This window comes from Notamacropus eugenii, chromosome 5, assembly GCF_028372415.1.
Source record: "Notamacropus eugenii isolate mMacEug1 chromosome 5, mMacEug1.pri_v2, whole genome shotgun sequence".
NCBI classification, from domain to species: Eukaryota; Metazoa; Chordata; class Mammalia; order Diprotodontia; family Macropodidae; genus Notamacropus; species Notamacropus eugenii.
The window spans coordinates 165,025,400-165,049,501 of record NC_092876.1 but is presented as its reverse complement, the minus strand read 5'-3'; the positions used below and the strand labels follow the sequence as shown (position 1 = coordinate 165,049,501).

The following is a 24,102-nucleotide window of genomic DNA, read 5'->3' as shown; positions in this document are numbered from 1 at the left end:
TCATTTCTCCATTAGTGACTTACAGTTTTTTTTCTTTTTCAAGAAATGTTTTTATTGGTGTCTTTTTAAATCATCATAATTTCCCCCAGTACCTCTTCTCTTTCCCCTCCCAGATAGCATTACAAATAACAAATGATATTTTTCAAGACAAAAAGAAAAAAAATCACCATAACTGATAACATTGAAAATGTCTGAAAATACATACAGTACACCATATTAATTGACCTTGCACCTCTGCAGAAGTCTAGGGTGAAATTGTCTTCTCATATCTGTTCTTTGGTGCCATACTCATTCTTTGTAATTTTGTAGCATTCGCCTTTATTTTTGTAGTCATGTATATTTTGTTCTTGGCTCTTCTTACCTTACATCAAGTTTACGTAGATCATTCCATCTTCTATATTTATCAATTACTCATCATTTCTTATAGTACAACAATATTCTATTCTTTCATATATCTCAGTTTGTTTAACCATTTGCCAGTTGATGGATTATCTGCTTTATGTATAATTTTTTCCTGTTACAAAAAAAGTTCTGCTGTAAATATTTTGGTGTATAAGAAGACTGACTTCTTATCGATTACCTCCTAGGTGTATAAGCCTGTTAGTGGAATCTCTGAGTCAAAGGATAAGGACATTTTATTACTATATTTGCATAATTCTAAATTTCTTTCATTTAAACCAAGGAAGACTTAAATTAGATGTAAGAAAACCTTACTGGAAGGATTATTAGACACCCAGATAATTGTTTAAAATAAGGTCTCTTAGAAGTCCCTTTTCTGGGATTCTTTAGAATAAGATGGATACTACATTTGTATATGATAATTTTGCTATTGTTTTGCAAGAAGATAAACTCTTTAAGATTTTTTTTCAAACTTTTGTTTCCCCAGATGTGCTTGACTTTCCCTCCCACGCTGTTTTCCCTATCAGGATAAACCCAATGCACTCTGAAGGCCATAGGCTGGACACTCTTTTCCTCCCAGAGTGATTTAGTTATTTTTTTCTTTTGTTTATTAAAAGGCCCATTCCCTGACTACTTCCTGAAGAGGCCTATTCACTCACTGAGAGTAGGCCCTCCCTCTAAGTGACTACCTGAAAAGGCCAAGGTCTCCCATTGCATCCTGGGCCATCTCCACTCATCCTGAGGAATATCTGGTCACTAGATCCAGATGGCTCAGGAGAACAAAGTGAGTCTGGTGACCTTGCACAGCCCTCCCTCACTCAAAACAAAGTCAAGTGCAGGTCATGTTATCATTTCTCTGATGTCATGGTCTTCTTTAAAAAAGAACAAACACAACAAGAGAGTGACAATGGCAGTTTTCTGGTGGGAATTCCTACCTCGTTCCTTAACTTAAATTTTTCCTATTTTGAATTTTTTTTCATTGTTGTGAATTTTCTTTAGATGCTGGGGTATTGCATTTTAACTAGCCAGGATAATGGATTTCTTAAAGAAAATTCATTTAATACTTAATTCTTTCCTTAGGTTAGAGAACAGGAAAGATGCATTGCTTTGCAGATAAGACAAGAAGTTAAACAGAGGAGAGACCAGCACCTCCATCATTTGGCAGAAGAGTTGAGGGTAGAATGGCAAAAGACACAAGAACAGAAAATTAAAGAACTGGAAAAATTGTATGTAGCAAGCTTACGATCTGTGGGAGAGGGACATCGTGCTGCCAAGGAAAATGTGAGTAAAAATTTTTCCACTCAGATATTCATGGAAGGCAAACTTGAGTGCTTGAGCTTTTTGATGATATGATTATGTTTTTTAAATAGTGTGGAGAATTTAATTTCCATTTGGTCAGTCTCAATAATTATATGCTTTCAGTAATCATCTGTCTTAGACACAGTGTGACAAATTAAAATTTTCTTTACTAATAAAGTATGAAATTGTTATGTGGCAGAAGTATTTATTGAGATAGCATACCAGCTGTCTTCCAGGAACTGTGCACATATTGATAACTATTCTTCTCACCAAAACTAGCACCTCTGTGTATACCCTTGAGCCAATCCGCTTTTCTCTTCTACAACAGATTGTCCCTTCTGTCACCCTCTTTCTCGAATTATCAGCCTCTCCCTGTCTTACTAGTTTCTTCTATACTGCCTACGAACACACCCAATGCTCCTTGATCCTTAAAAAACCCTCACTACATCCTGCCATCCCCTCAAGCTATTGTCTGATGCCTTTCGTGTCTTTCACAGTCAGAAGCCTAGAAAAGGTTCCATTATTTGTCCTTACTTGCTTCTCAATCCTCTGCTATCTGACTTTCTGTCTCAACTGTTTACTGAAGCTGTCCTCTTCAGATTGACCAATGATCTCATAATTATCAAGTCAAGTAACCTATTTTCAATTCTTAACCTTCACAGACCTTCTACTATATATATGACATGGTCAGTCATTCTCTCCTCTATAATCTCTCTGGGTTTTCTTGATACTTTTTCTCCATCTCCACCTATCTTCCTGGCAGCTCTTCTGCTTCCTTTACTAGTTCATCAAACCATACCTCATTTATGGATGTGCTCCAAGGCTCTATCCTGGTCACTACTTTCTCTATACCCTCTCATTTGTTTTTTCATCCTTTTCCATAAATTTCATCACAACCTCTATATATGACACCCAAATTTGTATATAGCTAGACCTTCTTTCTCGCCTGAGATCCATTTTGCTATCTCCACCCATCTATTTGACATTTCAAACTATCCTGTTGGCATCTCAAAACAACTTTGTATTCAAAATAAAATTTATTCTCTATTCCCCTAAAGCACATCTCTTTTCTAAGTGTCTCTATTACTGTTAAGAGTTCCAGCAACCCAGTTTCACAATCCTTATACTCTCTCACCCCATATAGCCACTTAGTTGCCAAATCTTGTTTCTACCTCCACATAAATCTCCTTTTCTTTCTTCATACTGCTAACACCATAATCCAGGTCTTCATCATCTCTCACCTGGACTACCAAAATGGCCTCCTAATGGGTATTCATGGCGTATATCTTTCCCCATTCCATTCCACTCTTCCTCACAACTTCTGAAGTTATTTTCATATAGCCTAAGACTGACCATGTCATTTTTCCAACTCAGTAAACTTCAGTGCATCCTTGTTGCCTTTAGGATCAAATATAAACATCTCTGGGTTTTTTTTAGCCCTCCACAACCTGGTTCCAACCTTGTTATGTTACTTTCTGTCCCTTATTCTGTAATCCCCTTGCTGTGTTTCATACATAACCCTTCATTTCCCATCTCTTTGCCTTTTTACTGGCTTTCTCCCATATCTGGAATTATTCTCTTTTCACCTTTGCCTACAAGAATCCCTTTTTCCTTCAATACTCAGCTTAAGTGCTGATTACCTTGTATTTGTTTTTTATATCTTTATGTATCAGTCTGCTCTGTTTCATTTTTGTCTGTGTCCCCAGCACCTAGCACAGTGTCTGGCACTAAAATAAGTATTTGTTGATTGTTTCTTGTTGGAGAGCTTTAAATAATGTGAAATAAGTCTCTTATCAGTCAGGATGACTAAAGAAATTGAAGTTCACTTAACTGAATTTTTTTTAGACCACTACTGCTTTGAATGTTGCTTATTCCTTAAATGAATGCTTTTCTGTTTTTCTCATTACAGTTTTTTAGGCAGTAGATAATTAGCTATTAGTGCTTGGTGTTTTGATTTATCAGTCTCAAAACATAAATGTTGACTTAATAGCTTTTTCAAAAGCCTTTTACTGGCCCGCTACATGTCTACAGTGACTCACAATCTTACTACTATTTTCTCTTTCAGTAGGTAGGTATGACAGCAATCACATATGCTTGAATTTAACTCAAACAGAATATATTGAACACATGAAGAGATTTGCCTTACCTGTTATTTAGTATGTTGGCTTCAAGAATGTACAAATTTGACTTCAAGTCAGAACTTATTATTTCTTTTTGAATTATGATGAAAAAAATGTTTTGTGGGCCTTGCAACAAGTCTTAAAGAACAAAAAGATTGATTATAAAGGAGATAGTTCTCTGTTAGTTACTATAGGTGTGAAGGAAATATTTTAAAGGAATATGACTATTAAATAAGTAATTTTAAAAGCTGAATATAGTAGTGGTTCTTATTACTCTGCATATCATCACCATTAACTTCATTTTCTTACTGTTTCAAGAAAGGAGAAATTTTTTTTAAAAAAAAACTACTTTCAAGTAAGACATGGTTCCATTGGTCATGCTTTAATGTATATTTTTGTTATATAATATTTTAAATTGACCTGAAGAAATTAATTTTAGGCTCCTGGTCTAGATGATTTGATAAAGCAAAGAGAGGAAAGGCAACAAAGAGCGGAGGAAAGAGGCCAGGAAGCATTGAAAAAAATGAAAAATGAAAAAGAAAAGCTATTGAAACAAAAAGCATGGTAAAGTAGCATTTTTAATGTTCTATATTTTTTATAGGGGAAAAAAATGACAAGAATGCTTTTAATTGTGTGATTCAAGTTAACACAAAATTAAGTATTTTATGTGTAAATATTAAGTGGTAACTACAGAAAAAGAGGCCACACAATATCATTTATTCTTTTTAACTTTTTCCAAGCATTTATCTCCTCTCCTCTCCAGTGAAAAAAGAAAACTAAAATCCTCGTGACAAATAAGCGTAGTCAAGCAAAGCAAATACCTGCATTAGCCATATCCAGAAATGTGTGCCTTACTCTGCATTCTGTAGAGTCTGTTATCTCTGTCAGAGGTGGGATTGCATGCTTCATATTCAGTCCCCTGGAGTTTTAGTTGATCACTGCATTGACAAAGTTTATAAGTGTTTGAATTGTTTGTTTTTTATAGTATTATTATTGCAGAATTTTTCTCCAGTTATGCTCACTTCACTCTGTATCAGTTTATGTTTTTCCAGGTTTCACCAAAAGTGTTTTGGTTTTTTTTTTTGCCCCATCATTTCTTACAGTGCAGCAGTATTCTAGTACATTTTGTATGTCACACTTTGTTCAGCCATTCCCTAATTGTTGGGTACCTTCTTAGTTTCCAGCTCTTTGCCATTACAAAGTGAATCCTTTTACATTTTTTTTTATCTGTGTGGAATGCATATCTGTGAACACTTTGGTGACTTTGGGGGCATAGTTCCAAAGTACTTTGTCTTTATGCTCTCACAGCAGAGGTTCATACCTGTTTAATTATGTCTTTGTCAATCAGTATTTTTATTCCTAGAATATCCTAGAATCCTATTCCTAGAATAGGAAAGACTTTTTAAACATCTATGAATCCCCTCTACAACATCCTCAATGAGTTAAGTTGTCATCTAGACTGTTAACACATACAGTGAGTGGCAGTCATTCATTTTTTTAAAAAATATTATTGAAAGTGAGTTGTTTTTTTTTGATATCACCTAAGAGTTCATTCTTAAGACAATGCTCATTCCAATTTTTAAGTGATAATCTTTCTTAGGGATTTCTTCCTTAACCATTAAATGACTAGGAAAAATACCACAGATGTTATTACAATTTTAAAAAGTGATCAAGAGAACATGAATAAGTATAAAGACCTTTAAAATCATTCTTAAAAAAAAAAAATCTATCCACATTGCGAGGATATTCTTGATGAAAATAGGAGAAAACAATAGTAAAACTTTAAAAAATGATTCTGTGTAGTGAATCTTATTTTCATAGTCACACAGTTGTCTGAAAGTTACAAAGTATACAGTATAGTACTGGGCTTATTTTTTTTGTTTTTTAAAACATACACATAAGACCATAACATCTAATCTGATGGAGTAAAATACAGTCTTAAAAGCTCCCCAGGTTATCACTCGTGTGTATGTTAAGACCATGTAAGATTCTTTAATATTAGGTTAACAACAGAGATAACTTGGGTCCTCTGGTCATTAATCCTGAATGAGATTTAAAGCAGGGATTCTGTGGGCTAGCTCAGTATGTTTGCCATTGTCAGAGATGGCATCTAGGCATCTCTAGGTGATGATAACTTTGTGCTGATTGCACTAATTCACAGAATGTTAGTCTCCTACATGAGATCCAGAATCACTCAAAAAAGCAAACTGATAGAACAGGAAAGAACAAATGACTATCTGTTGTCCAATTTATAATATGTAGTTGGATAGAGAGCCCAGTCTCCAGATGGCCGGTCTCCACATGTAGGACCAGTGCTGAAGTCAGACAAGAAACTGAGCTTGTAACTGAATAGAAAGGAGAAAAGGCATTGGATTAAATTGAAGTCACTGTGCTCTACAATCTTAAGCTCCTCCATTAAGTGCAGACTCCTATTTTTAGCTATAATCTTCTGGTTGAGCTTATATGACTGTGAATAATAAGAGTTTACCCCAATCTCCAAAGAATCAGACTTGCAGATGACACAAAGGGAAATGAGAGATGGAAGGTAGATATGAGCAGACTTTAGTGCTCTGGCAGCAATGATTTGGTAATAAGTAGTAGTAAAAATACAATCATTTGGGAGCTGGATGACAGAAAATGGAGCCGAGTTGGTCCTATCTTCCAGAGTGAGAAATGCTCACTGGTACCCTGTAAAATTAAAATACCTAGAGGCTATAGGCTTGAGGATTTAGAATTTGTTGTTGCACAAAGATTAAATTCTCAAGATGGGAGGTCTAGATAGGTTGTGATTTCTCTGTCTTTGGAAGAAACTTGCATGGATGAGATCACAGATCTGCTGAAATTAAAAAATTCATTCTTTTATTGAAATGTGCATTTAAATAAACAAAAATAAAAATTATGATTTCTTAAAAACCTTTCTCATATGGAACTAAGAATTATTTCCATATGTATCTATCTCCCTGTAACTAATCACACATCCTTTGGAACCACATAGAACAAGTATAATTTTATTTCTACATGCCTTTGACAGGGAACTGCTGTGTTTCCCCAAGTTCATTCTTTTTCTAGTTTCTAACATGGTTTTGAACTCTGACATCATCCTGCCACATACTTCTAGGTACAGCCTAGTCCGTGAATATATGTATCTCTTAAGATGAGTTACCTCTGAACTGAACTAAACTGAATGTTCCCGGTGTGATCTGGATTAAAGTGTGTAAGAGAACTATTATCGCCTTCTCTAAAATTGCATAGTATGCTTACCCTAAGATCACAGATTTTTCAGTAACTACATTACACTGTAGAGTAATCAAGTTGCAGTTTGTTATAACTAATACATAGTTTAACATATAAACATACATATATTTGTATGTATGTGAATAATTAAAGTCCTTTTTTTCAGTGTTTGCTGATTATAACTTTTCCTCCCAGCCAGTATTCTAATACTTCAATTTTGAATTTAATTGAATGTACTATTTTGGAAAGAATACTGGACAACCTTGGTTCTTTCTAGTCTGTATTCTGAAAACCTGGGTTCTTTCTAGTCCTGGCACTGCTATCTGCTACTCAGCTGACTTTGGGGTAGGCCTGTGTTCTCTTCAGGTAAGTTCCTTAGTCCATTAAAGTAAAAATATGTGCTTTGACTACCTCTTGGGGTTATAAAGATCAAATTATAATAATATAATATATACGGATACTCATTGTCAGCTATAAAGTACAATCTAGATGGGAGGTGATATGACATCAGGGAACAAAATGTTTTATAGAAAAGGTTGGAGACATGCTGTGTCTCAGTGTCTTGTTTCAGACATTGTGGCATAAGGAATAACATTAGAGGGCCTTTTGAGAGCTTTTGTTTCTGTTAAACATGTTAACTGATGCAAAAGATTAAACCGTTGCATTATTTGAATTGATACACAAAATGGTATTGTACATAGAGGGAAGATCTGAATCATGTAGGCCAGGGTTCAAGTCCTGCCTCTGACATATACAGGGTGTATGAACCTGGACAAGTCATTTAATCTCTCATCCCAGGCAGCTAACTCAGAGTTACAAACAAGTTGATCATTTGCATCAGAAGAGTGAATTTCTCCACTGGAAATTCCTTCACTGATGAAATCTCAGGTTCCAGACCCAAAGGGGACAGTGGAAGGGTGTAGGTTGGGAAATTATTTGAACATGCATTTATAACCTGTCATTTCACTCAAGGTATGTAGAAACTCATAAGAAAGTACTGCTTGAGGAAAAAGAAAGAGCTGCAAAAATTGCAAGTCTGCCACCTCCTCCTCCAAATCCTTTTGAGGTGAGTTATATGATTTTGAGATTGTTAAAAAAAAAAACCAAAAGAAAACCTAAACTGTCATTGTTGGATTTTTCTCTTTGAATATTGTGGAGATGAAAACAACCAAGAGTGAAAGGAAAAACTGACAAAAGGTTATTAGGAGGTATTATTGGCTTCTTAAAATGTTAATGACTAGTTTGGTTTTGTTTTTTACGAGAATAGACTCCAGTTTTTTGCTATATGCACGTTTGAATGTAAATTCTTAGTAATTTTGGTTTCAGGCAATCAATAAACATTTATTACTTGCCTGCAATGTTCCAGGTACAGTGCTAAGCACTAGGAATACAAGACATTCCCTCCCATCAAGTAGCTCACAATCTAATGGTTTGACACAAGAGAAATTGGAGATTGTCTGTTTTAGCTTTGAATATTTTGGACCTATTTCCTTGCCCCACTTTTTTAAATTTTCAGTTCCAAATTCTCTCCCTCCCTTCAGTCCATTACCCCACTCATTGAAAAGACAAGAAATAGAATACCCATTATACATAAAATGTGCAAAACACATTTTCACATATTAGCCATGTTTGGGGTGGGATGGAGCAAGAAAAATAAAAAAATGAAAAAATATGTTTTAGTCTGCCCTCTTGAGTCCAGTAGTTCTCTATCTGAAATATTTGCTCCTTGAGAGCAAAGACTGGTTTATTTTTGTCTTTGAATCCGCAGTACTTAGCTCAGTGCTTTATATATAATAGGTGCTTACTAAGTAATTGTTGAATTAATTGCCTTAGAGGGTTGGTCCTAATGGACATAAACAAGGGAAGAAATTAGCTTCCAACTTCTGTGTTTTTTGAATATTGTCAGTTTTTCAATCAACGTGCATTTACTCTCCCTCCCATCAACCCTGCCTTTCAACAACAAAAAGAATAATATAAAAAATCATTAGAACTAAGTGAAAAAGAAACAAAATTAGTTAATCAACAAGAAATTAAATTTAGCATAGTCTGGGGAAGTAATTTTAAAAGTATAAAGTTTTATTTGTGTGTGTGTATGTAGGTATGTTAAGTGATGTTTTTGTTATATAATTATGAACTTGGTTTCACAGAAAGGCACACTACCCTATATACATGTGTGAATCCATTATCTGAAAGTGTTTATGTGTGTATGCACACTGTCACATAGGATTGTAGGTCTGAAGCTGGATAGCACCTTGAAGGCCATCTAGTCTAATCCCCTCATTTTGCAGTTAAGGAAACTGAGGCCCAACAAGACTTGGCCAAGGTCAGTCGCATAGTGTCCAAGGCAGGATATAAGCTTGGGTCCTGTGACTCTCAGAGGCACTATATTTTATGTTATGATATGACTAGAGGTGTATTGCATCTAGTGAGGGGGAGATTCTAGTTGGATTAAAGGAGCATGAGGAAGTTGATTTTAGTCAAAGAGTACTCCTAAGTCATGAGGGATATTTCTCTCTGTTATGTGTAGTTGTTTTCTTCCTTGAACATTAGATTGTGAGTTCCTTGAAGGCAGAGACTGTCTATTGTCCTTTTTTGTATCCCCAGCAGTTATATTGTTGTTAAAGGATGGTCATTCTTTGTTTTCGAAGACGACCATGATATCAGAGAAATGATGACATGACTTGCACTTGACTTTGTTTTAAGTGAGGGAGGGAGAGCTGTGCAGGTCAGCAGCCTCACTGCTCCTCCAGAGCCATCTGAATCCAGTGACCAGATATTCATCAGGATGACTGGAGATGGCCCAGGATGCACTGGGAGACCTTGGCCTTTTCAGGTACTCACTTAGAGGGAGGTAAGGCCCATTGAGTGAGTAGGCCTCTTTAGGAAGTAGTCAGGGAATGGCCTTTTTAATGAACAAATGAAAAAAAACCAACTAGATCACTCTGGGAGTGCTCTGGGTTTATCCTGATGGGGAAAACCATGTGGCAGGGAAGGTCAAGCAAATCTGAGGAAACAAAAGTTTCAAAAAATATCTTAAGAGTTTATCTCCTTGCAAAGCAATGGGAACATCATCATATACAAATGTGGTTATCTGTCTTATTCTAAAGAATCCCAGGACAGGGACTTCTGTAGACCTTATTTAAACAATCATCTGGGTGTCTAATAATCCTTCCAGTAAGGTTTTCTTACATCTAATTTAAGTCTTCCTTGGTTTAAATGAAAGAAATTTAGAATTATGCAAATATGGTAACTAAAACGTCCTTATCTTTTGACTCAGAGGTTCCACTAGTAGGCCTATACTCCTAAGAGGTAATTGTTGAGAAGTCAGTCTTCTTATACGCCAAAATATTTATAGCAGACCTTTTTTGTAAACCAGCACACTTATATAGTGACTGGCACATAGTAGGCACTTAATAAATGTTTCTTTGAGTATTCTTTTATTGTGTCAGGTTTTGGGGATATCTGGTGCTCTCTTCTGCCTTACCTTTTCATATGACTTCTGTATTGTACCTTTAGCTCTTTCAGTGTTACATGAAAAAATTGGGCATGTGCATATGTACTTATTTACAAACATGACTAGGCCACAAATTGTTTGACTATTGTTAAGGCATGGGGAATTGTATGTATCTGTTAATTTAAGCATAAAAACTACTGACTCAAAGTTTCATTTTGAGGATGTTAATCCTTGACTATACCATATATTTTCCTGTCTCCCTTAAAACAATGAAAGTCTTTCCCTCTGTAATATGCATATAAAATGAACTATTTGGATATAAGATTATAATATTTCCTTTAATGGGCTAAAATCAGAGGCGTAGGGTGGTGTAGTTGATAGACAGCTAGCCTTGGAGTCAGGAAGACTTGGTTTATGTCTCATCTCTGACAAGAGTTAGTATCCCAAGCATCTCTCTTAAAATGGTAGTTGCAGAACAGCTGCTGAGCTGCCTAGGTATGGAGTCCTCAATGTGAATTCCATACGCCAATGAAATCACCAGTCTGGACCTCCAAAAAACCCCAAATCACTGGTCTGACCGCCCCCCCCCCCCCAAAAAAAAACCCCATACTTAAATTTTTCTGCTAGAGAACTACTTATATTGCAGAGGTTAATTGAGACTTCTCAGGTTTGTTCTTTATACACTTAGCCCAGATATAGGAGTGGAGTAACAGAACCCCTTGAAGATCTCCAAGGCTGTTGTCTAATTTACATCAAAGGTTCTTGGCAATTTGCCCATGAAAGAGCTTGTTTCAACTGTATTAAAAATCAAATAGCCAGAAAATTCTGATAGTCTTTTGTTTATAGTGCCTCACATTGGTTGTTGTTCATAGTAATGATTTGGAGATGCTTCTGGGTCCCAAATAGATTGCTGAGTTAAGTAAGAAAAATCTTATTACATTATATGTTTTTGTATGTTTACCTTATATATCTATATTGTGACATTTGCTCTTTTGCATATGTTATCTCATGTAATTTATTGCTGTTAATGTATTGAGTAGAGGAATCATACTCCCTAACCATGTATGTGTGTGCATGGTTGCACATTAACTGAAGGTTAGTAATCACCATATGATAACCTTGTAGGTAGCTTTAAGATAGTTATTTCTGTGGTAATGGAATAGAAAATGAAATGGTTAGGTTTCATGCTTTATATTTAGAATGTGTTTTATTATTTTTGTGATCTTGTAGTAAAGTTTTGGTATGTTTCTAAGACTTTATTGATGAATTTTTCTATTTATAGGCAGTTCTCACACTTAAGACGTGCTACCTTCCTGGAAAAGGCGCGGTAAGTAAAAACTGTGTAAATTATTTGATTTTCCCCTATGGTGATATGGTGTGGGGTAATATTCCTGACTGAAGAGCTGATGCGTAGCATTTTTTAGAAATAACAACAAATACCATGTTTAGTAAACTAAAAAGACATGTAGTATATAGCTTTCTTGAATGTGTGTGTGTGTGTGTGTGTGTGTGTGTGTGTGTGTTTGTCCTTCATTGCCAAAGAAGACCATGCCATCAGAGAAATGATGACATGACTTGCACTTGACTTTATTTTGAGTGTGGGAGGGCTGTGCAGGTCACCAGCCTCACTTCTCCTCCAGAGCCATCTGAATCCAGTGACCAGATATTCATCAGGGTGACTGGAGATGACCCAGGATGAGGCAATTAGGGTTAAGTGAGTTGCCCAAAGTCACACAGCTAGTGAGTGTCCAGGGTCTGAGGTGAGATTTGAACTCAGGTCCTCCTGACTCCTGCATTGGTGCTCTATCCACTGCACCACCTAGCTTCCCCATGTATGTGAATAAATTTAATGAGGTTATACAGTAACCACTCACAGTTATATTTAATTTGATGCCATGTATAACAGTAGAGTAATTCTTACTTGTTTTTACTCTAACAAATTAGAAGATCGTGGAATACCTCTTTTAGAGTCATAAACTTCAGAAAAGTTTCTTTGGGGAAGTTTTTGAGAAGATTTTTTTATCAGACTTAGGGCTCTATGTTTTTAAGAAAGTATAATAAAGGTGTCTACTGCTTCTTGCTCATTCTCAACTATTTCCTAGAGTTTTCTCAGCTGATTCTGCTACATTTTGCAACCTAATATTCTACAAGACATAGTTGCCTTCAAAATGTGTAAACTAACTTGATTTTTTTCTTTATGATTCTTCTTAAATTTCTGATTCTTTATAATGTTTGTATTTGTATCCAAAAAAGAATTTTTCTCAGTTAATGTTCTCACAAGTGTCTGTTTCATCCGTTAGCCCTATACTTTGCCTTTAATATGACAGTTACAATCTTAAAAAGCAATGTTCTTTCCTTTATTATCTGTTTTTAAGCATTAAAATGGCATGTGACAAAAAGGTACAGATGTATTATGACTTTGTAATAAATAATACAAATTTTGCTTTGCTTAAAAACATTAAAATTTATATATACAAGTGATTGCTCTTTTTCAAGTGTTCTCATTGGGAAGCTAAAACTTTTTATTTGTGTGATACTATCATTGTTTATTTTTTGGACTTTCTTTTTTAAATTGCCTTTAGAGATACTTCGCCAGACACTCAATTAAAGCATTCTTTTACTATTAGGTCTTTTCTTCTTTCTTCCTTCTTCCTTTTCTTCTCTCTCCCATGCTCTTAGAAGTGATAGACACTCGGAGTTTTGATGCTGACAAGCCTTCAGGAGACAATAGGGAGATATGCTATGAAGCCAGACTGAGACTGGAAGCCAGGGGGAGTTTTACGTAAAATGGCCTTCTATAAATATTTTATGATGCAAATATAGGTGTGGTTAGCTAAATGTTGAGGGGAAGGGAAAGGAAAGGTGCATTTATATAGTGCCAGCTATGTGCCAGGCCCTGTTATAAGCACTCAAATACTATCTCATTTAATCCTCACCACAGCCCTGGGAGGTAGTTGCTATTATTTATCCTCATTTTACAGCTGAGGAAACTGAGTCAGACAGAAGTTGTGACCTCCCTGAAGTCACATAACTTGTAAGCCTAAGATTCGGAATTTGAACCAGTCTGCCTCACTCTAGGCCCAGTTATCTGTCTGCTGTGCCCCCTAACTACCTCTAAATAGAAGTACTAAGCAGGATTATCTTTTAATTTTAATCTCCAATTTTGTTAAACTATCTTTTCAAATTCAAAGCAGTATATTATCCGTTTTGAATTTTTTAAAGTGTGGTATATGCACACAAACGTGTATATTTATATATATATGTTGCTACGTGAAGTATATGTTTAAAAAGTTTTAAAATTAAATAAGTAAACTTATTTTGCAAAATAATTATGCTAATAATACTACCTGTGATTTGTTTGTGATCTCATTAGTGTAAGATTCTCTGCCAGTTGATTGCAATTTGTCCTTGCCTTTTTGATCTGTGATTGTTATCTGTGTCTTTATATAAATCTACCAGAGAAAATCTACTCAATGAGTGGGACAACTCATTTAATTTCTTAGTGTCCTCAGCAGTTCTCCAAGATCATAGTTATGGAACTGTTGCTCATCTTGAGGTCTTTTAATGATTTGTGCATGCTAGTATAACAGTCATCCCATATATGTTATCGCTTGCTTTTGATACATGCTAGGCGGTACTGGACCTGGAAGCAGGAAGAACTGAGTTCAGATTTGGTTTTAGACTCTCAAAAGCTCTATAACCCTGGACAAGTATTTGCCTCAGTTTCCTTGTAAAATGGTAATAACACCTCTTCTCCCTTCCCCCTTTCCCATTCTTAGAGATATCATGAGGATCATATGAGATAATTGTAAAGGGCTTAGCACAGTGCCTAGCACAAAGTAAGCGCTATGTAAATGTTAGCTATTATTGTTGTTATTCTGGCCCACGTCCTTTTCCAGTCAGTACGTGTTCTTGATGTCTTTTAAACCATTTTTAGTCCGTAAGTCTTTATAGTATGCATTGAAAATGATACACAATTTCCTAAATGCCATCCAACCTATTCAGTATTGGAACTAGTTCATTGTGTTTCTGTCCAAATGTATACATTGATGGAAAAAAAGTACTACCATTCAACTTCATAATATGATTGATGGGTATTCTTTATGCATTTTGTTTTTCCTGTGTGAATTACTAGGAAAATCTCTTTTGAGTGGCTATGGATTTTACTGTGAAGTCCCTTTAGCCCTCAGAACACTGTTCTCTACAAATAGGAGCTTCAGGAGATCATTTCATGTGGCTGTGACCATAACAGCTTAACTTTGGATAATGATCTGTAAAACTTAAATTCACTAATACAGATTATAACTAAGTAGATTCCAAGATGGATCATTTTGTAGAGAAAAAAAAATCCTTAATATAAATAATTACCTTTTAATTTCTATTCTGTAAATTCATTTTTTCACATAATAATTGCATTGAACTAATTTTAATTTTTAAATGACAGGGGAGGTGGGAGTTGCTACATCCTATATCCATCCATTTCCTGGATTTTAAAACTTCCCCCCTCCATAATAAACTACTTATTTCACTTATCTTATAGCCTATTCATTCTGCTATGCTTCCTGCATTCTTCTATATCTTTAAACCATGAAACCAAAATTTTTTCTACCCACTCATCTTGTCCAAAATCTGGCTGACCCCTAAAAATACCACATGATTGTAATTCTCTCTAGTGTAGGCTGCTGTTTCTCCTATTTCACCTGACTCATAGAGCCAGGAAGAGAATGGTAATATTCCTTGTTCTTACTACTTCCAGACCTTTCTTCTCCCTCATCTGTCTTTTTTTTTTTCCTAACATCCATGCAATCTGATTATAACACCCTCTCTCACTAGTCCCTATAGTATTTCCTGACCTCCAGTTCATTCTCCCATTTTCTCAGTGACTATGGCATGTGATCTGTTCTTTCTATCCTTGCCACCATCCTCAGGAAATTTAACATTCTTACTGAGGAGGTATTCACTGTCACATTCTGACTCTTTTGTTGGTTGTCAGGTCAATTTCCTCCGTACCCCTCAGCACTCCTAGGGTGCTTTTAATCCCTTCCTGTGATTCTTAATGTTGGATATCTCACCTAGCATCTCTTCCCTGCAGGCATCTTGGAACAGTGGGAAGAGTCCCAGCTTTGGAGTCAGAGAACCTGAATGCACATTCTGGCTTTATTAGCCCTTTGCTGCTTAGGTGATCTAGGGCAAGTCACTTAATTTTTGTTGGCCTTAATTTCCTAAGCTTTATAAAAGGAGGGTGTTGACTAGGTGGCTCTGTGTCTGTGACTTGAGAACCAGAAAGCCTTATGTTTTTTACTTAGCTTTGAGTGTTCACTAGGCTTCTTCCCTTTTTCCTCTGACTGAAGAGTCTTCTACTCTCAGCTTCCTGAAACAGATCTAGGTTTTCCTTTGACTCTTCAGTTAACCTATTCCTTTTTCTCTTCCTTTTTCTGCTCAGTTCTTTGTTCTTTCTCATCTTCTATACACCTTCTACTCCTTCTTTCTGTCGTTGATGATTAGATAGAAAAAGAGCAGTCAAAGATAGGCTTTGAACCTGGTGATTGATTTTTCTAATACACAAATAGCAAAATTAGGAAAAAGGGCAGATATAAAGGAAAGACGATGAGCTACATCTTGGAGGTGATGAGTATTTTATCTTATTTGATCCTTACAACATTCTGTGAAGTAGGTGAGATTAATTCCATTTTACAGACGGCAACTGAGGGCTCAGAGGTCAAGTGACTTGTTCAAGGTCATATAATGACAGTGACAAATAGGACTCAGGCTTTGAGGATAGAGGATACTGTGTGTTCTTCATATTAATAATGATGGTGAGGCTTTTAAAATCTGAATCCAGTTGTCTAGTAATGGATAAACTTTTATATGGAATAGATTTTGTTAAATGGATCCCCTTTTCCTTAAATAATAAGTGAAACATAAGAATAAACAAGTATGATTGAGAGGCATTATAATTGTTAGATATGATTAATGAATACCTGAGGATACTAAACAGGTATTAATCAGTATCTGTGTGAAGTACTAATTAATTGCTTTTTAGAATACTTTTGTAATTCATGAAGCTTTAAAAATATTTCTTTCTGAAACAAATATTTCTATCTTCCTGAGCTACGTGGTAGCATAATTAGAGTGCAAAATTGTTTATTTCTCTCCATTCAGTTTAGCCTTAAAAGGAAAATAATGTTTTTTGGCCTAGCAGTTTGTTGTTGTATTTCATTTTTTGGACTCTTCAAATAAAGAGAATTTCTACAGTAAAGACCAGTTAGTAGTTTTTCTACTTTTCATCATCTTGACCCAAGTGTGATCAAAGAGAAGGATGCTTAATATTCTTAGATTTCAAAGCTAAAATAACCATAGCAGGCACTGGAAAGGAGTAGCCATTAGAAAAATCTTGAAAATTATGCTTTGAAATTGCATAGCCATCATACAATGGTCCTCATCTTTGCTTAGGACAAAATATAGAAGTCTAGAAGGAGGCATAAACTATGATTTTCTCTGCCCTTGTTTGGGGGTTATTACTTTGTGAAACTAGGACAATGTGGTAGGACTGAGCACAGATCTTTAAATGAGTTAGGCTGGCAGTTTTAGTATTTTGTGATGCAGTTCTTTTTTTAAATTATTGTAGTCTTTCTGTTCTCATTTCTTTTCTCATACATCCAGCAGTGCATGTTCTGTTTATTGATCCTATGAATTTTTTTAGTTATGGGACTGGACTTTCATTGGCATGGGGAAAGGCTAAGGAAACTCCTTTTGATACTGTAGGAGCAGTTGCTCTTCAACATACATCTATTACTGAGCTTTTGGAGCACTGAGTGCTTAAGCGAGGTTAAGCGAGTTCCCAAAGATGTGTCAAAGGTAGTACTTGAACCCAGGTGTATTTGACTTCAGGGCCTGCTCTGTGCATTACAACATACTGTTTTTCATTACTAAATGATTAGGGATTGAATAAGAGGCTTTCAGTAATTTTAGTCTGGACGGCAGGTAATCTGAGCACTTTTATGTACTATTGATTTTCATGGATATTATGTTTATTGTGAGTTAAAAGGGAACTTACAGATCATGTAGTCTAATTCCTTTATTTTATTAGATGAGTTAGAGAGGGGCATGATTTGACCACGGTCACCATAGTTTAAGTAGCAGAGCCAGGTTTCAGATTCTTGAGTCTGCCTATTCCAAGCTTGTCTCTTTCTGCTGTGCTAAACTGCCCTTTCAGAGAAACTTAAAAATGAATAGAAATAAATTTATCATGTGTACATAGATTTAGAGTTTCATTCTACAAATAAGGAAAATGAGGTTCAGAGATGGTAGGTAATGTGCCCAGGCTCAAACAGGGAGTAAGTGGTAGGCACAAGGTCTCTAACATCAGGTCCACTACTCTTTCCTGTGTTTTATATAATACCATTGTCTTCTTTTAAACATCCTAGAAAATCTACTGTGTAGTGAATTTTAAAAAATAAAAATTGTATCGTAATTCATAAAGCTCTACATTTTCCTTAGGAACAAACTTTTAAGTGGATAGACAGATATTCAGCTTTCTTTGACCACATAGTAACCTATTAAAATGCAAAGGTATTTTTTTCTCCATTTTTTAATGGAAAGTAATGCATTTGCTTCAAAAAATTGTTTTTGTTTAATTTTTCAGAATGTTCAAGTAAAGGGAATTTCTACATTAAAGACCAAAACTGCCAGTAACCATCCTACTTACCATCATCTTGACCCAAGTGTCATAAGTGAGGAGAAGGATTTAGAGCAGGTGATTGACTTATTGTTTATATAGTCTCCAATAAATGATTACTTTGGCTTCTGATGTCATTAGATTTTAAAATTTAAATAATCTTAGCAAACATTCATGGGTTATAGTAATTGGAAAAATATTTTAAAATGTGCTTTATAATTATAGTAGGGACATCATGGTTCTAATTGTCCTATCAGACAAAATATGGAGCTATAGAAAAAAGCATATATCATAATTTTCTACCTGATTTAAGGGTAATGTTACATAATTAGAACAACATGACTACTTGCCACTGCCCCAGAATTCAACTGAGATCTTAAAACTTTGAAAATCAGTTATGTTAACTGTTTCATATTTGTCAATTCAGTGTATTTACTTTGTTCAACTTTTTCTTCCCATTTAGGTAATTATTCTTAATTGTGCGTTTGCTGTTGCTCTTATGAATTTATTTTAAGAGAAGTTTTTGTATTGTGAGTCTTTATAGCTGGTAATGTGAGAAGTATAACCAATAAAATAATGACCATCCCTTTTATTAAATAATATATGTTAAGGTATAGATTAAGAGCTAGAAGGGATATTAGAAGTTATCTAAACTAACTCCATTTTACAGATGAGAAAACTGTTGCCTCGAGAGAGAGTTTACTTTACAAAGGTCACACATTTAAATAAGTAGCACACCTTGGTCATCTTACTCCAGATGTATTGTTCTTCCTGCTATGCTGGACATCTAAATAGAAGTATTTAGATGCTTAAAAGTGAATGGGAATGAAATGGGAGTCATTGTTTTTAGTTAGATCGCCTGTAAAATATTGGAGATACTAGAGAATTTTTAAAAATTCCTATTTCTAAGTTTATTCTCCTATGGGACAATTATTTTAGTTAGACAAGCTGATTTTCAGTTCTCTTGGGTTAGAATGTAACGTTAAAATGCAAAACTATTTTTGTCTATACCATTAATTTTAAATAGAAAATAATGCCTTTGGCTGTGCAATTTTTTCTTGTGTTTGATTTTTCAGAACTTGCAACTGAAACAGATTTCTAAGATTACTAGTACTACCACTACTACTGCCTGTTCTACTTACAATTTTGAACCAACTGTGGAGAGAGTGATGGAAGTACAGCAGGTGATCTACTTATTATTTGCTTGTAGTACTCTAGAATTATTTATTTTATCTTGGTTTTAAATATAATACCTATTGATTGATGGAGGACTACCTTTTCTTTTAGTTCTAAACCTAGTATCCTGATTTTACAGAACTTGAATAATTCAAACAGCTGAAATTATTTGTTTTTTAAACTAAATATTTTCTGACATTGCATGACCATCAAAATAAAATAGCTGTAGGTATTTATAGAATTATCAAAATTTTGAACAAACTTTTCACAAGATTCTTGTTTATTTACAGAGATCAGTGGGCACATTAGTCGTTACATTAATAGGACAGGAAACTTTGTAAATGTAGAATTTCTGTTTACATTTTATTTGAGGTTTTTAAGATACGCAGCTATATTATTTGTACTTCATAACATTTATGCTGTATCAAAAAGAACTTTTCTACTAAAGTATATATTTGTGTCATTTTTTAAAAGGTGAACATTTCATTAAACTTAAAGTGCTATAAAATATTTATAATTAATGATTAAATATAGTAGTAATAGATATAAATTGTAATAACTATAATATAGTAAACATAAAATAACGAAAATGCATCATTTTTATTCTATTTTGATTTATTGTCTGTAAAATAAGTATAAAAAGAAAATTTACAAATAGTGTTAAATAGTAGATAGTTTGGAACTGGCAGTTGGCAGGATCAGGAAAGGCCTTGTACAGAAAGTGCCTCTTGGCCTGAGTCTTAAAGGTAACTAGGGATTCAAATGGCAGGAACAGAGGAGAAAAATTTATTGAGACATGTGGGATGGCCATGCAGAAGTTCCCGTGAACATGGGAACTGGAGCTTGGCTGGATTGCAGAGCACAGTAGAGAGAGTGTTATACAAGAGGACTGGAAAATATTATTCCAAACATTGGAATGTAATGCTTTATTGCATAATTGAATATACTGTCATAGTGATTCTTCTGTGGTTTTATTTTACATTAATACAACAATTAAACATTGAAGGAAAAAAGTTTTTGTTAACATGACTTTTTTTTTGTAATTGCTTGCTCTTAATACACGTATCTAATCATTTTTACCCTACTTTTATAGTAATTAATGTGTCTACATGTATGTTGTGTAAAATATTATTGATTGCTAGCCAGATCCTCATTTGGCTGCTGAAGAAGAAACAAAGAGGATGGAGGAACTACAGAAGGAAGCAATAAAAGAAAGGAGAGAACAGCTTGAAAAGGCTCACATACGGGGAGTTCATGCCATGAGAAAGGTCCATTTGGCTAAAGTAAGCAAAACACAACTATTTTCCTAGTGATAAATGTGAATGCTAGTAATAGAAATACTTGGCATAGCAAAAGGGATAATAAATGGGTTGAAATTAAGGGAGTGTGGAGGATGTTACAGTAATGTAGTTTCTATTTTTACCTGTTTTGATTACAGCTTAAATAGCCCATTTTTATTTTCCCCTGGCACTCCATGCATATTTATTAAAGGTGACTGTGTCATAAAATTAAATTTCCATGATACAGACTAAAAAAATCTCATTTTTAAGCAGTGTTTTTTCACTGTTAGGATTTAACACTAAAGAATAGAATTCTTTCTGTTACATTTGCGTTCTTCTCTAATTTATCTGACAGTACCCAAAGATACTTTTGTAAGTAATATTAGAAATGTGAAAATTGGTTTTAGGAATTTAGAGGATTTAGAACAATTTCCTTGCCAATATGGTACTATGTAAGTGCTGATTGTTGAGATTACAGACTTAGAAGTAATGAATATCGTTGGCAGTCTGTTTTATGGATATGGTTATCTCCTTTGGCCCTTAATAGACAAAAATATCCCCAAAATCCCAGAAGTCAAATAGAAAAGCATTTGGGAACCAGTTCACATAAGTGCAAAAAGCTCTTAAGGCCCTGAGGTCATCAGTGCAGTAAAGCATAGTATGATCTTGGATATTCAGCATTTTTAATATATCATTAGGAAAAGTTTAAAGATTATATTATGCTTAGCATGCTCCATTTAAGAAGGGAAAAATAATAAATGTTTGTCAACTGACTAACAGTGTCTCTCATAACTACCTCAGTGCCCCAGGCAACTGTAGGTTGTAAAGGTGGTATTTATTGGTATTTCTTAAGGGAGTTCCTTATGAGGAGCTCCCTGCTCCAGTGAAAACACAAAAAGCCTAGAAGTAAATCAAAATTGCAGAGATTTTCATATTAAAATTAAAAGTTTTGATGCTTAAAATTTAAGTGCTTAGCTATTTGGTAAATTTAGCCATCCTGAATCACTTATTTCCCATGGTATCTGGATAGCTGAGGTTTTACTTCATTCATACCAAGAGTACATCAGTTATTAAAAACCAAAGTATGCTAATTAGTACACCTACAGTGAGACCAAGGTATAGGTGTAGATTTTACACCAGCAGTGAACCCTAAAAACGAGTAAAGTGAAAGATCTTAGTATTTTATATACTTATTTTATATATGTAGTGTGTGTATATGTATATATATATATATGTATATATGTAGAGAGAGAGAGAGAGAGAGAGAGAGTATATTTTAAGTAAATAAATCCTAATTAATTTTTTCTTTATTTGTAGGGCCGAGAAAAAATAATGAAAGAGCTGGAACAGCTGCAACAAGAGGACCTGGCTCGTAGGAGGCAGAATGTGGCCCAGATGCCACCACAGGTGGTTGAACTGCCACACAAACGCATGGCAATTAAAGAGGACTGGCAGAGGGAACTGGAGTTTGCCTTTGAAGATATGTACAATGCAGACAGGAGTAAGATAGGTCCATTTTTTAAAAATGTATTAAACACATGCTAAAGCTAAAAAGTAGAACAGCCTCTTATTTTGTTAATAAGGTAGATTTCTTGCATCAGAAGGGTTTGACAGTTTTTAAAAATACAGAATCAGCATGTAAGGTGCTTTTTGTTGTTTTCAGTTTTTTAAGTTGCTCTTTGGAGGTCTTTAATATTATAAAAAGTGAGCTTTCATAGTATTTGAAAAAACTTCTGACAACATTTCTTTTTTTTAGAGGTGAAAGGAGACCTGATTTTGAAACTAGAGCCAGAGCCTTTGCCAGTTGTGACTGAACTCATCCAGGATGAAGAACTGGATCTTTCAATGGAGCAAGATTACACATCTGTGACTCAGAACCAAGAAAGAATGGAAGAAGAAACTCCAGTTCTCATAGAAACAGACAGTAAGAAACCCTGAAACCTAATTCACTTTAAATGAGCATGATTATATCATTTCAAAGAAGTAATGCTTTAAGATGTCCAGACCATACTTTTAATTTCTGGATCTGTTATATCACAAGGGAAATAAGTACTTTGTTGACATTCATTCCTTTAAAACTGCATTGATTTTTTGAAAAAGAAGATACTCTCATTTTAACACATACTTTAGCTAGTCATTCTTTTTCTACTTCAGCAGTATCTCTTAAATCCATACCCTTTTCCTTTCATGTACAGACACCATCCTAATACTGGTCCTTGTCACCTTTTGTCTGTACTCTTAGAAATTGATTTTCCCTGCTTCAGATCTCTGCCCATTTCAGTCCATCATCCTCACAGCTACCAAAGTGATTTTCCTAAAATCATGTCATTTACCTACTCCTTTTGCCTGTAAGATGACATATAAATCTTTCTGTTTATCTTTTTAAATTCTTCACAGCCTGGGTACAACGCGTCTCTCCAGTGTCGTTATACATTGTTCCCTTTTCTTCTCTCTGTGGTCTATGCAGATTGGCTTTGCTGCTTCTCACACACAGTATTCCATATTCTGTTTCTGTTCCTTTGTAGTTTCAGACCTCTGTTCTTGTAATGCTCAGTCATTACCTTTTACACAAAGGCTTCCTGTTTCCCTGTCCCCTGCACTTGCTAGTGCCCTAACTACTTTGTATTTATTTTGGGATTTCTTCTTCTATAAACTTACATATAGGTGTCCCTGTGTGTATGCTTCATAGAAAAGGATGAAGACAGACATACATGCATGTTGTCTGCAAGAATGTCAATTCCTTGATAACAGGGACTTTTTTGTTTTTGCATCCCTATCAGGCTAGCATAGTGTCCATAGATATTTGTTGGTTTTTGTCCAAAAAAGTTGTCAAGTTACATAGGTTTTCAGGTGTGAGAATTAATTTAGACTTAAATGGTTTCTTCAGGCTTGATTGAGTTCTCTTTCAATTTGAGAATAAATAGTCTAGTACACTGTTAAGTAATAAAACTGAAAAATTCATTATCACTTGTTAAAAAAAAACCCAACTCTTCTATATTAACCTTGAGGTATAAATAGGTAGTGAAAAAAGGAATTAGAGGTAACAAAGGCCATAATAATAATTTTTTTCAGTTTAGTGTTTTGGTTATAAGTGTAATGTGGTTTCAATTGTGTGTTTAATTTTTTTCCTAGTTCCAGAGGCACAGGAGACTCACCATGCATCTTCAAAAACTGTGTTAAAAAAATTACTAGACAGAATCCAAAGCCAGAGATCACAGTGGGCAAATAAGTACACTCCTGAAGATGAAAGTGAAATGCCTAAAATTTTTCCTGATGGTGAAAGTGAGACATTGACAGTAGAGACAGGAACAATTGCCAGTGAAGAAAAACCATTGGATAAATCAGAGCATACACAGAAACGAGGTATTGTTCTCTAGTATCACATGTTAATCCAACACCTATAACTTTTTGTGATTCTTTCATATATGTATTTATCATACTTCAAAATCCTTACTACCTCTA

The 24,102-nt window shown here is 34.8% G+C and overlaps 1 protein-coding gene across 1 annotated transcript in view; it reads left to right on the top strand.

Moving 5' to 3' along the window:
* CEP295 (centrosomal protein 295) overlaps positions 1–24,102 on the top strand; it is an 85,026-nt gene that overhangs the window by 3,354 nt on the left and 57,570 nt on the right. Inside the window, 10 exon segments of the mRNA XM_072611342.1 lie at positions 1,480–1,680; positions 4,258–4,382; positions 8,025–8,118; positions 11,789–11,833; positions 18,152–18,262; positions 19,261–19,368; positions 20,503–20,643; positions 21,958–22,141; positions 22,397–22,564; positions 23,773–24,003. Coding sequence (XP_072467443.1) covers positions 1,480–1,680; positions 4,258–4,382; positions 8,025–8,118; positions 11,789–11,833; positions 18,152–18,262; positions 19,261–19,368; positions 20,503–20,643; positions 21,958–22,141; positions 22,397–22,564; positions 23,773–24,003 — 1,408 coding nt within the window.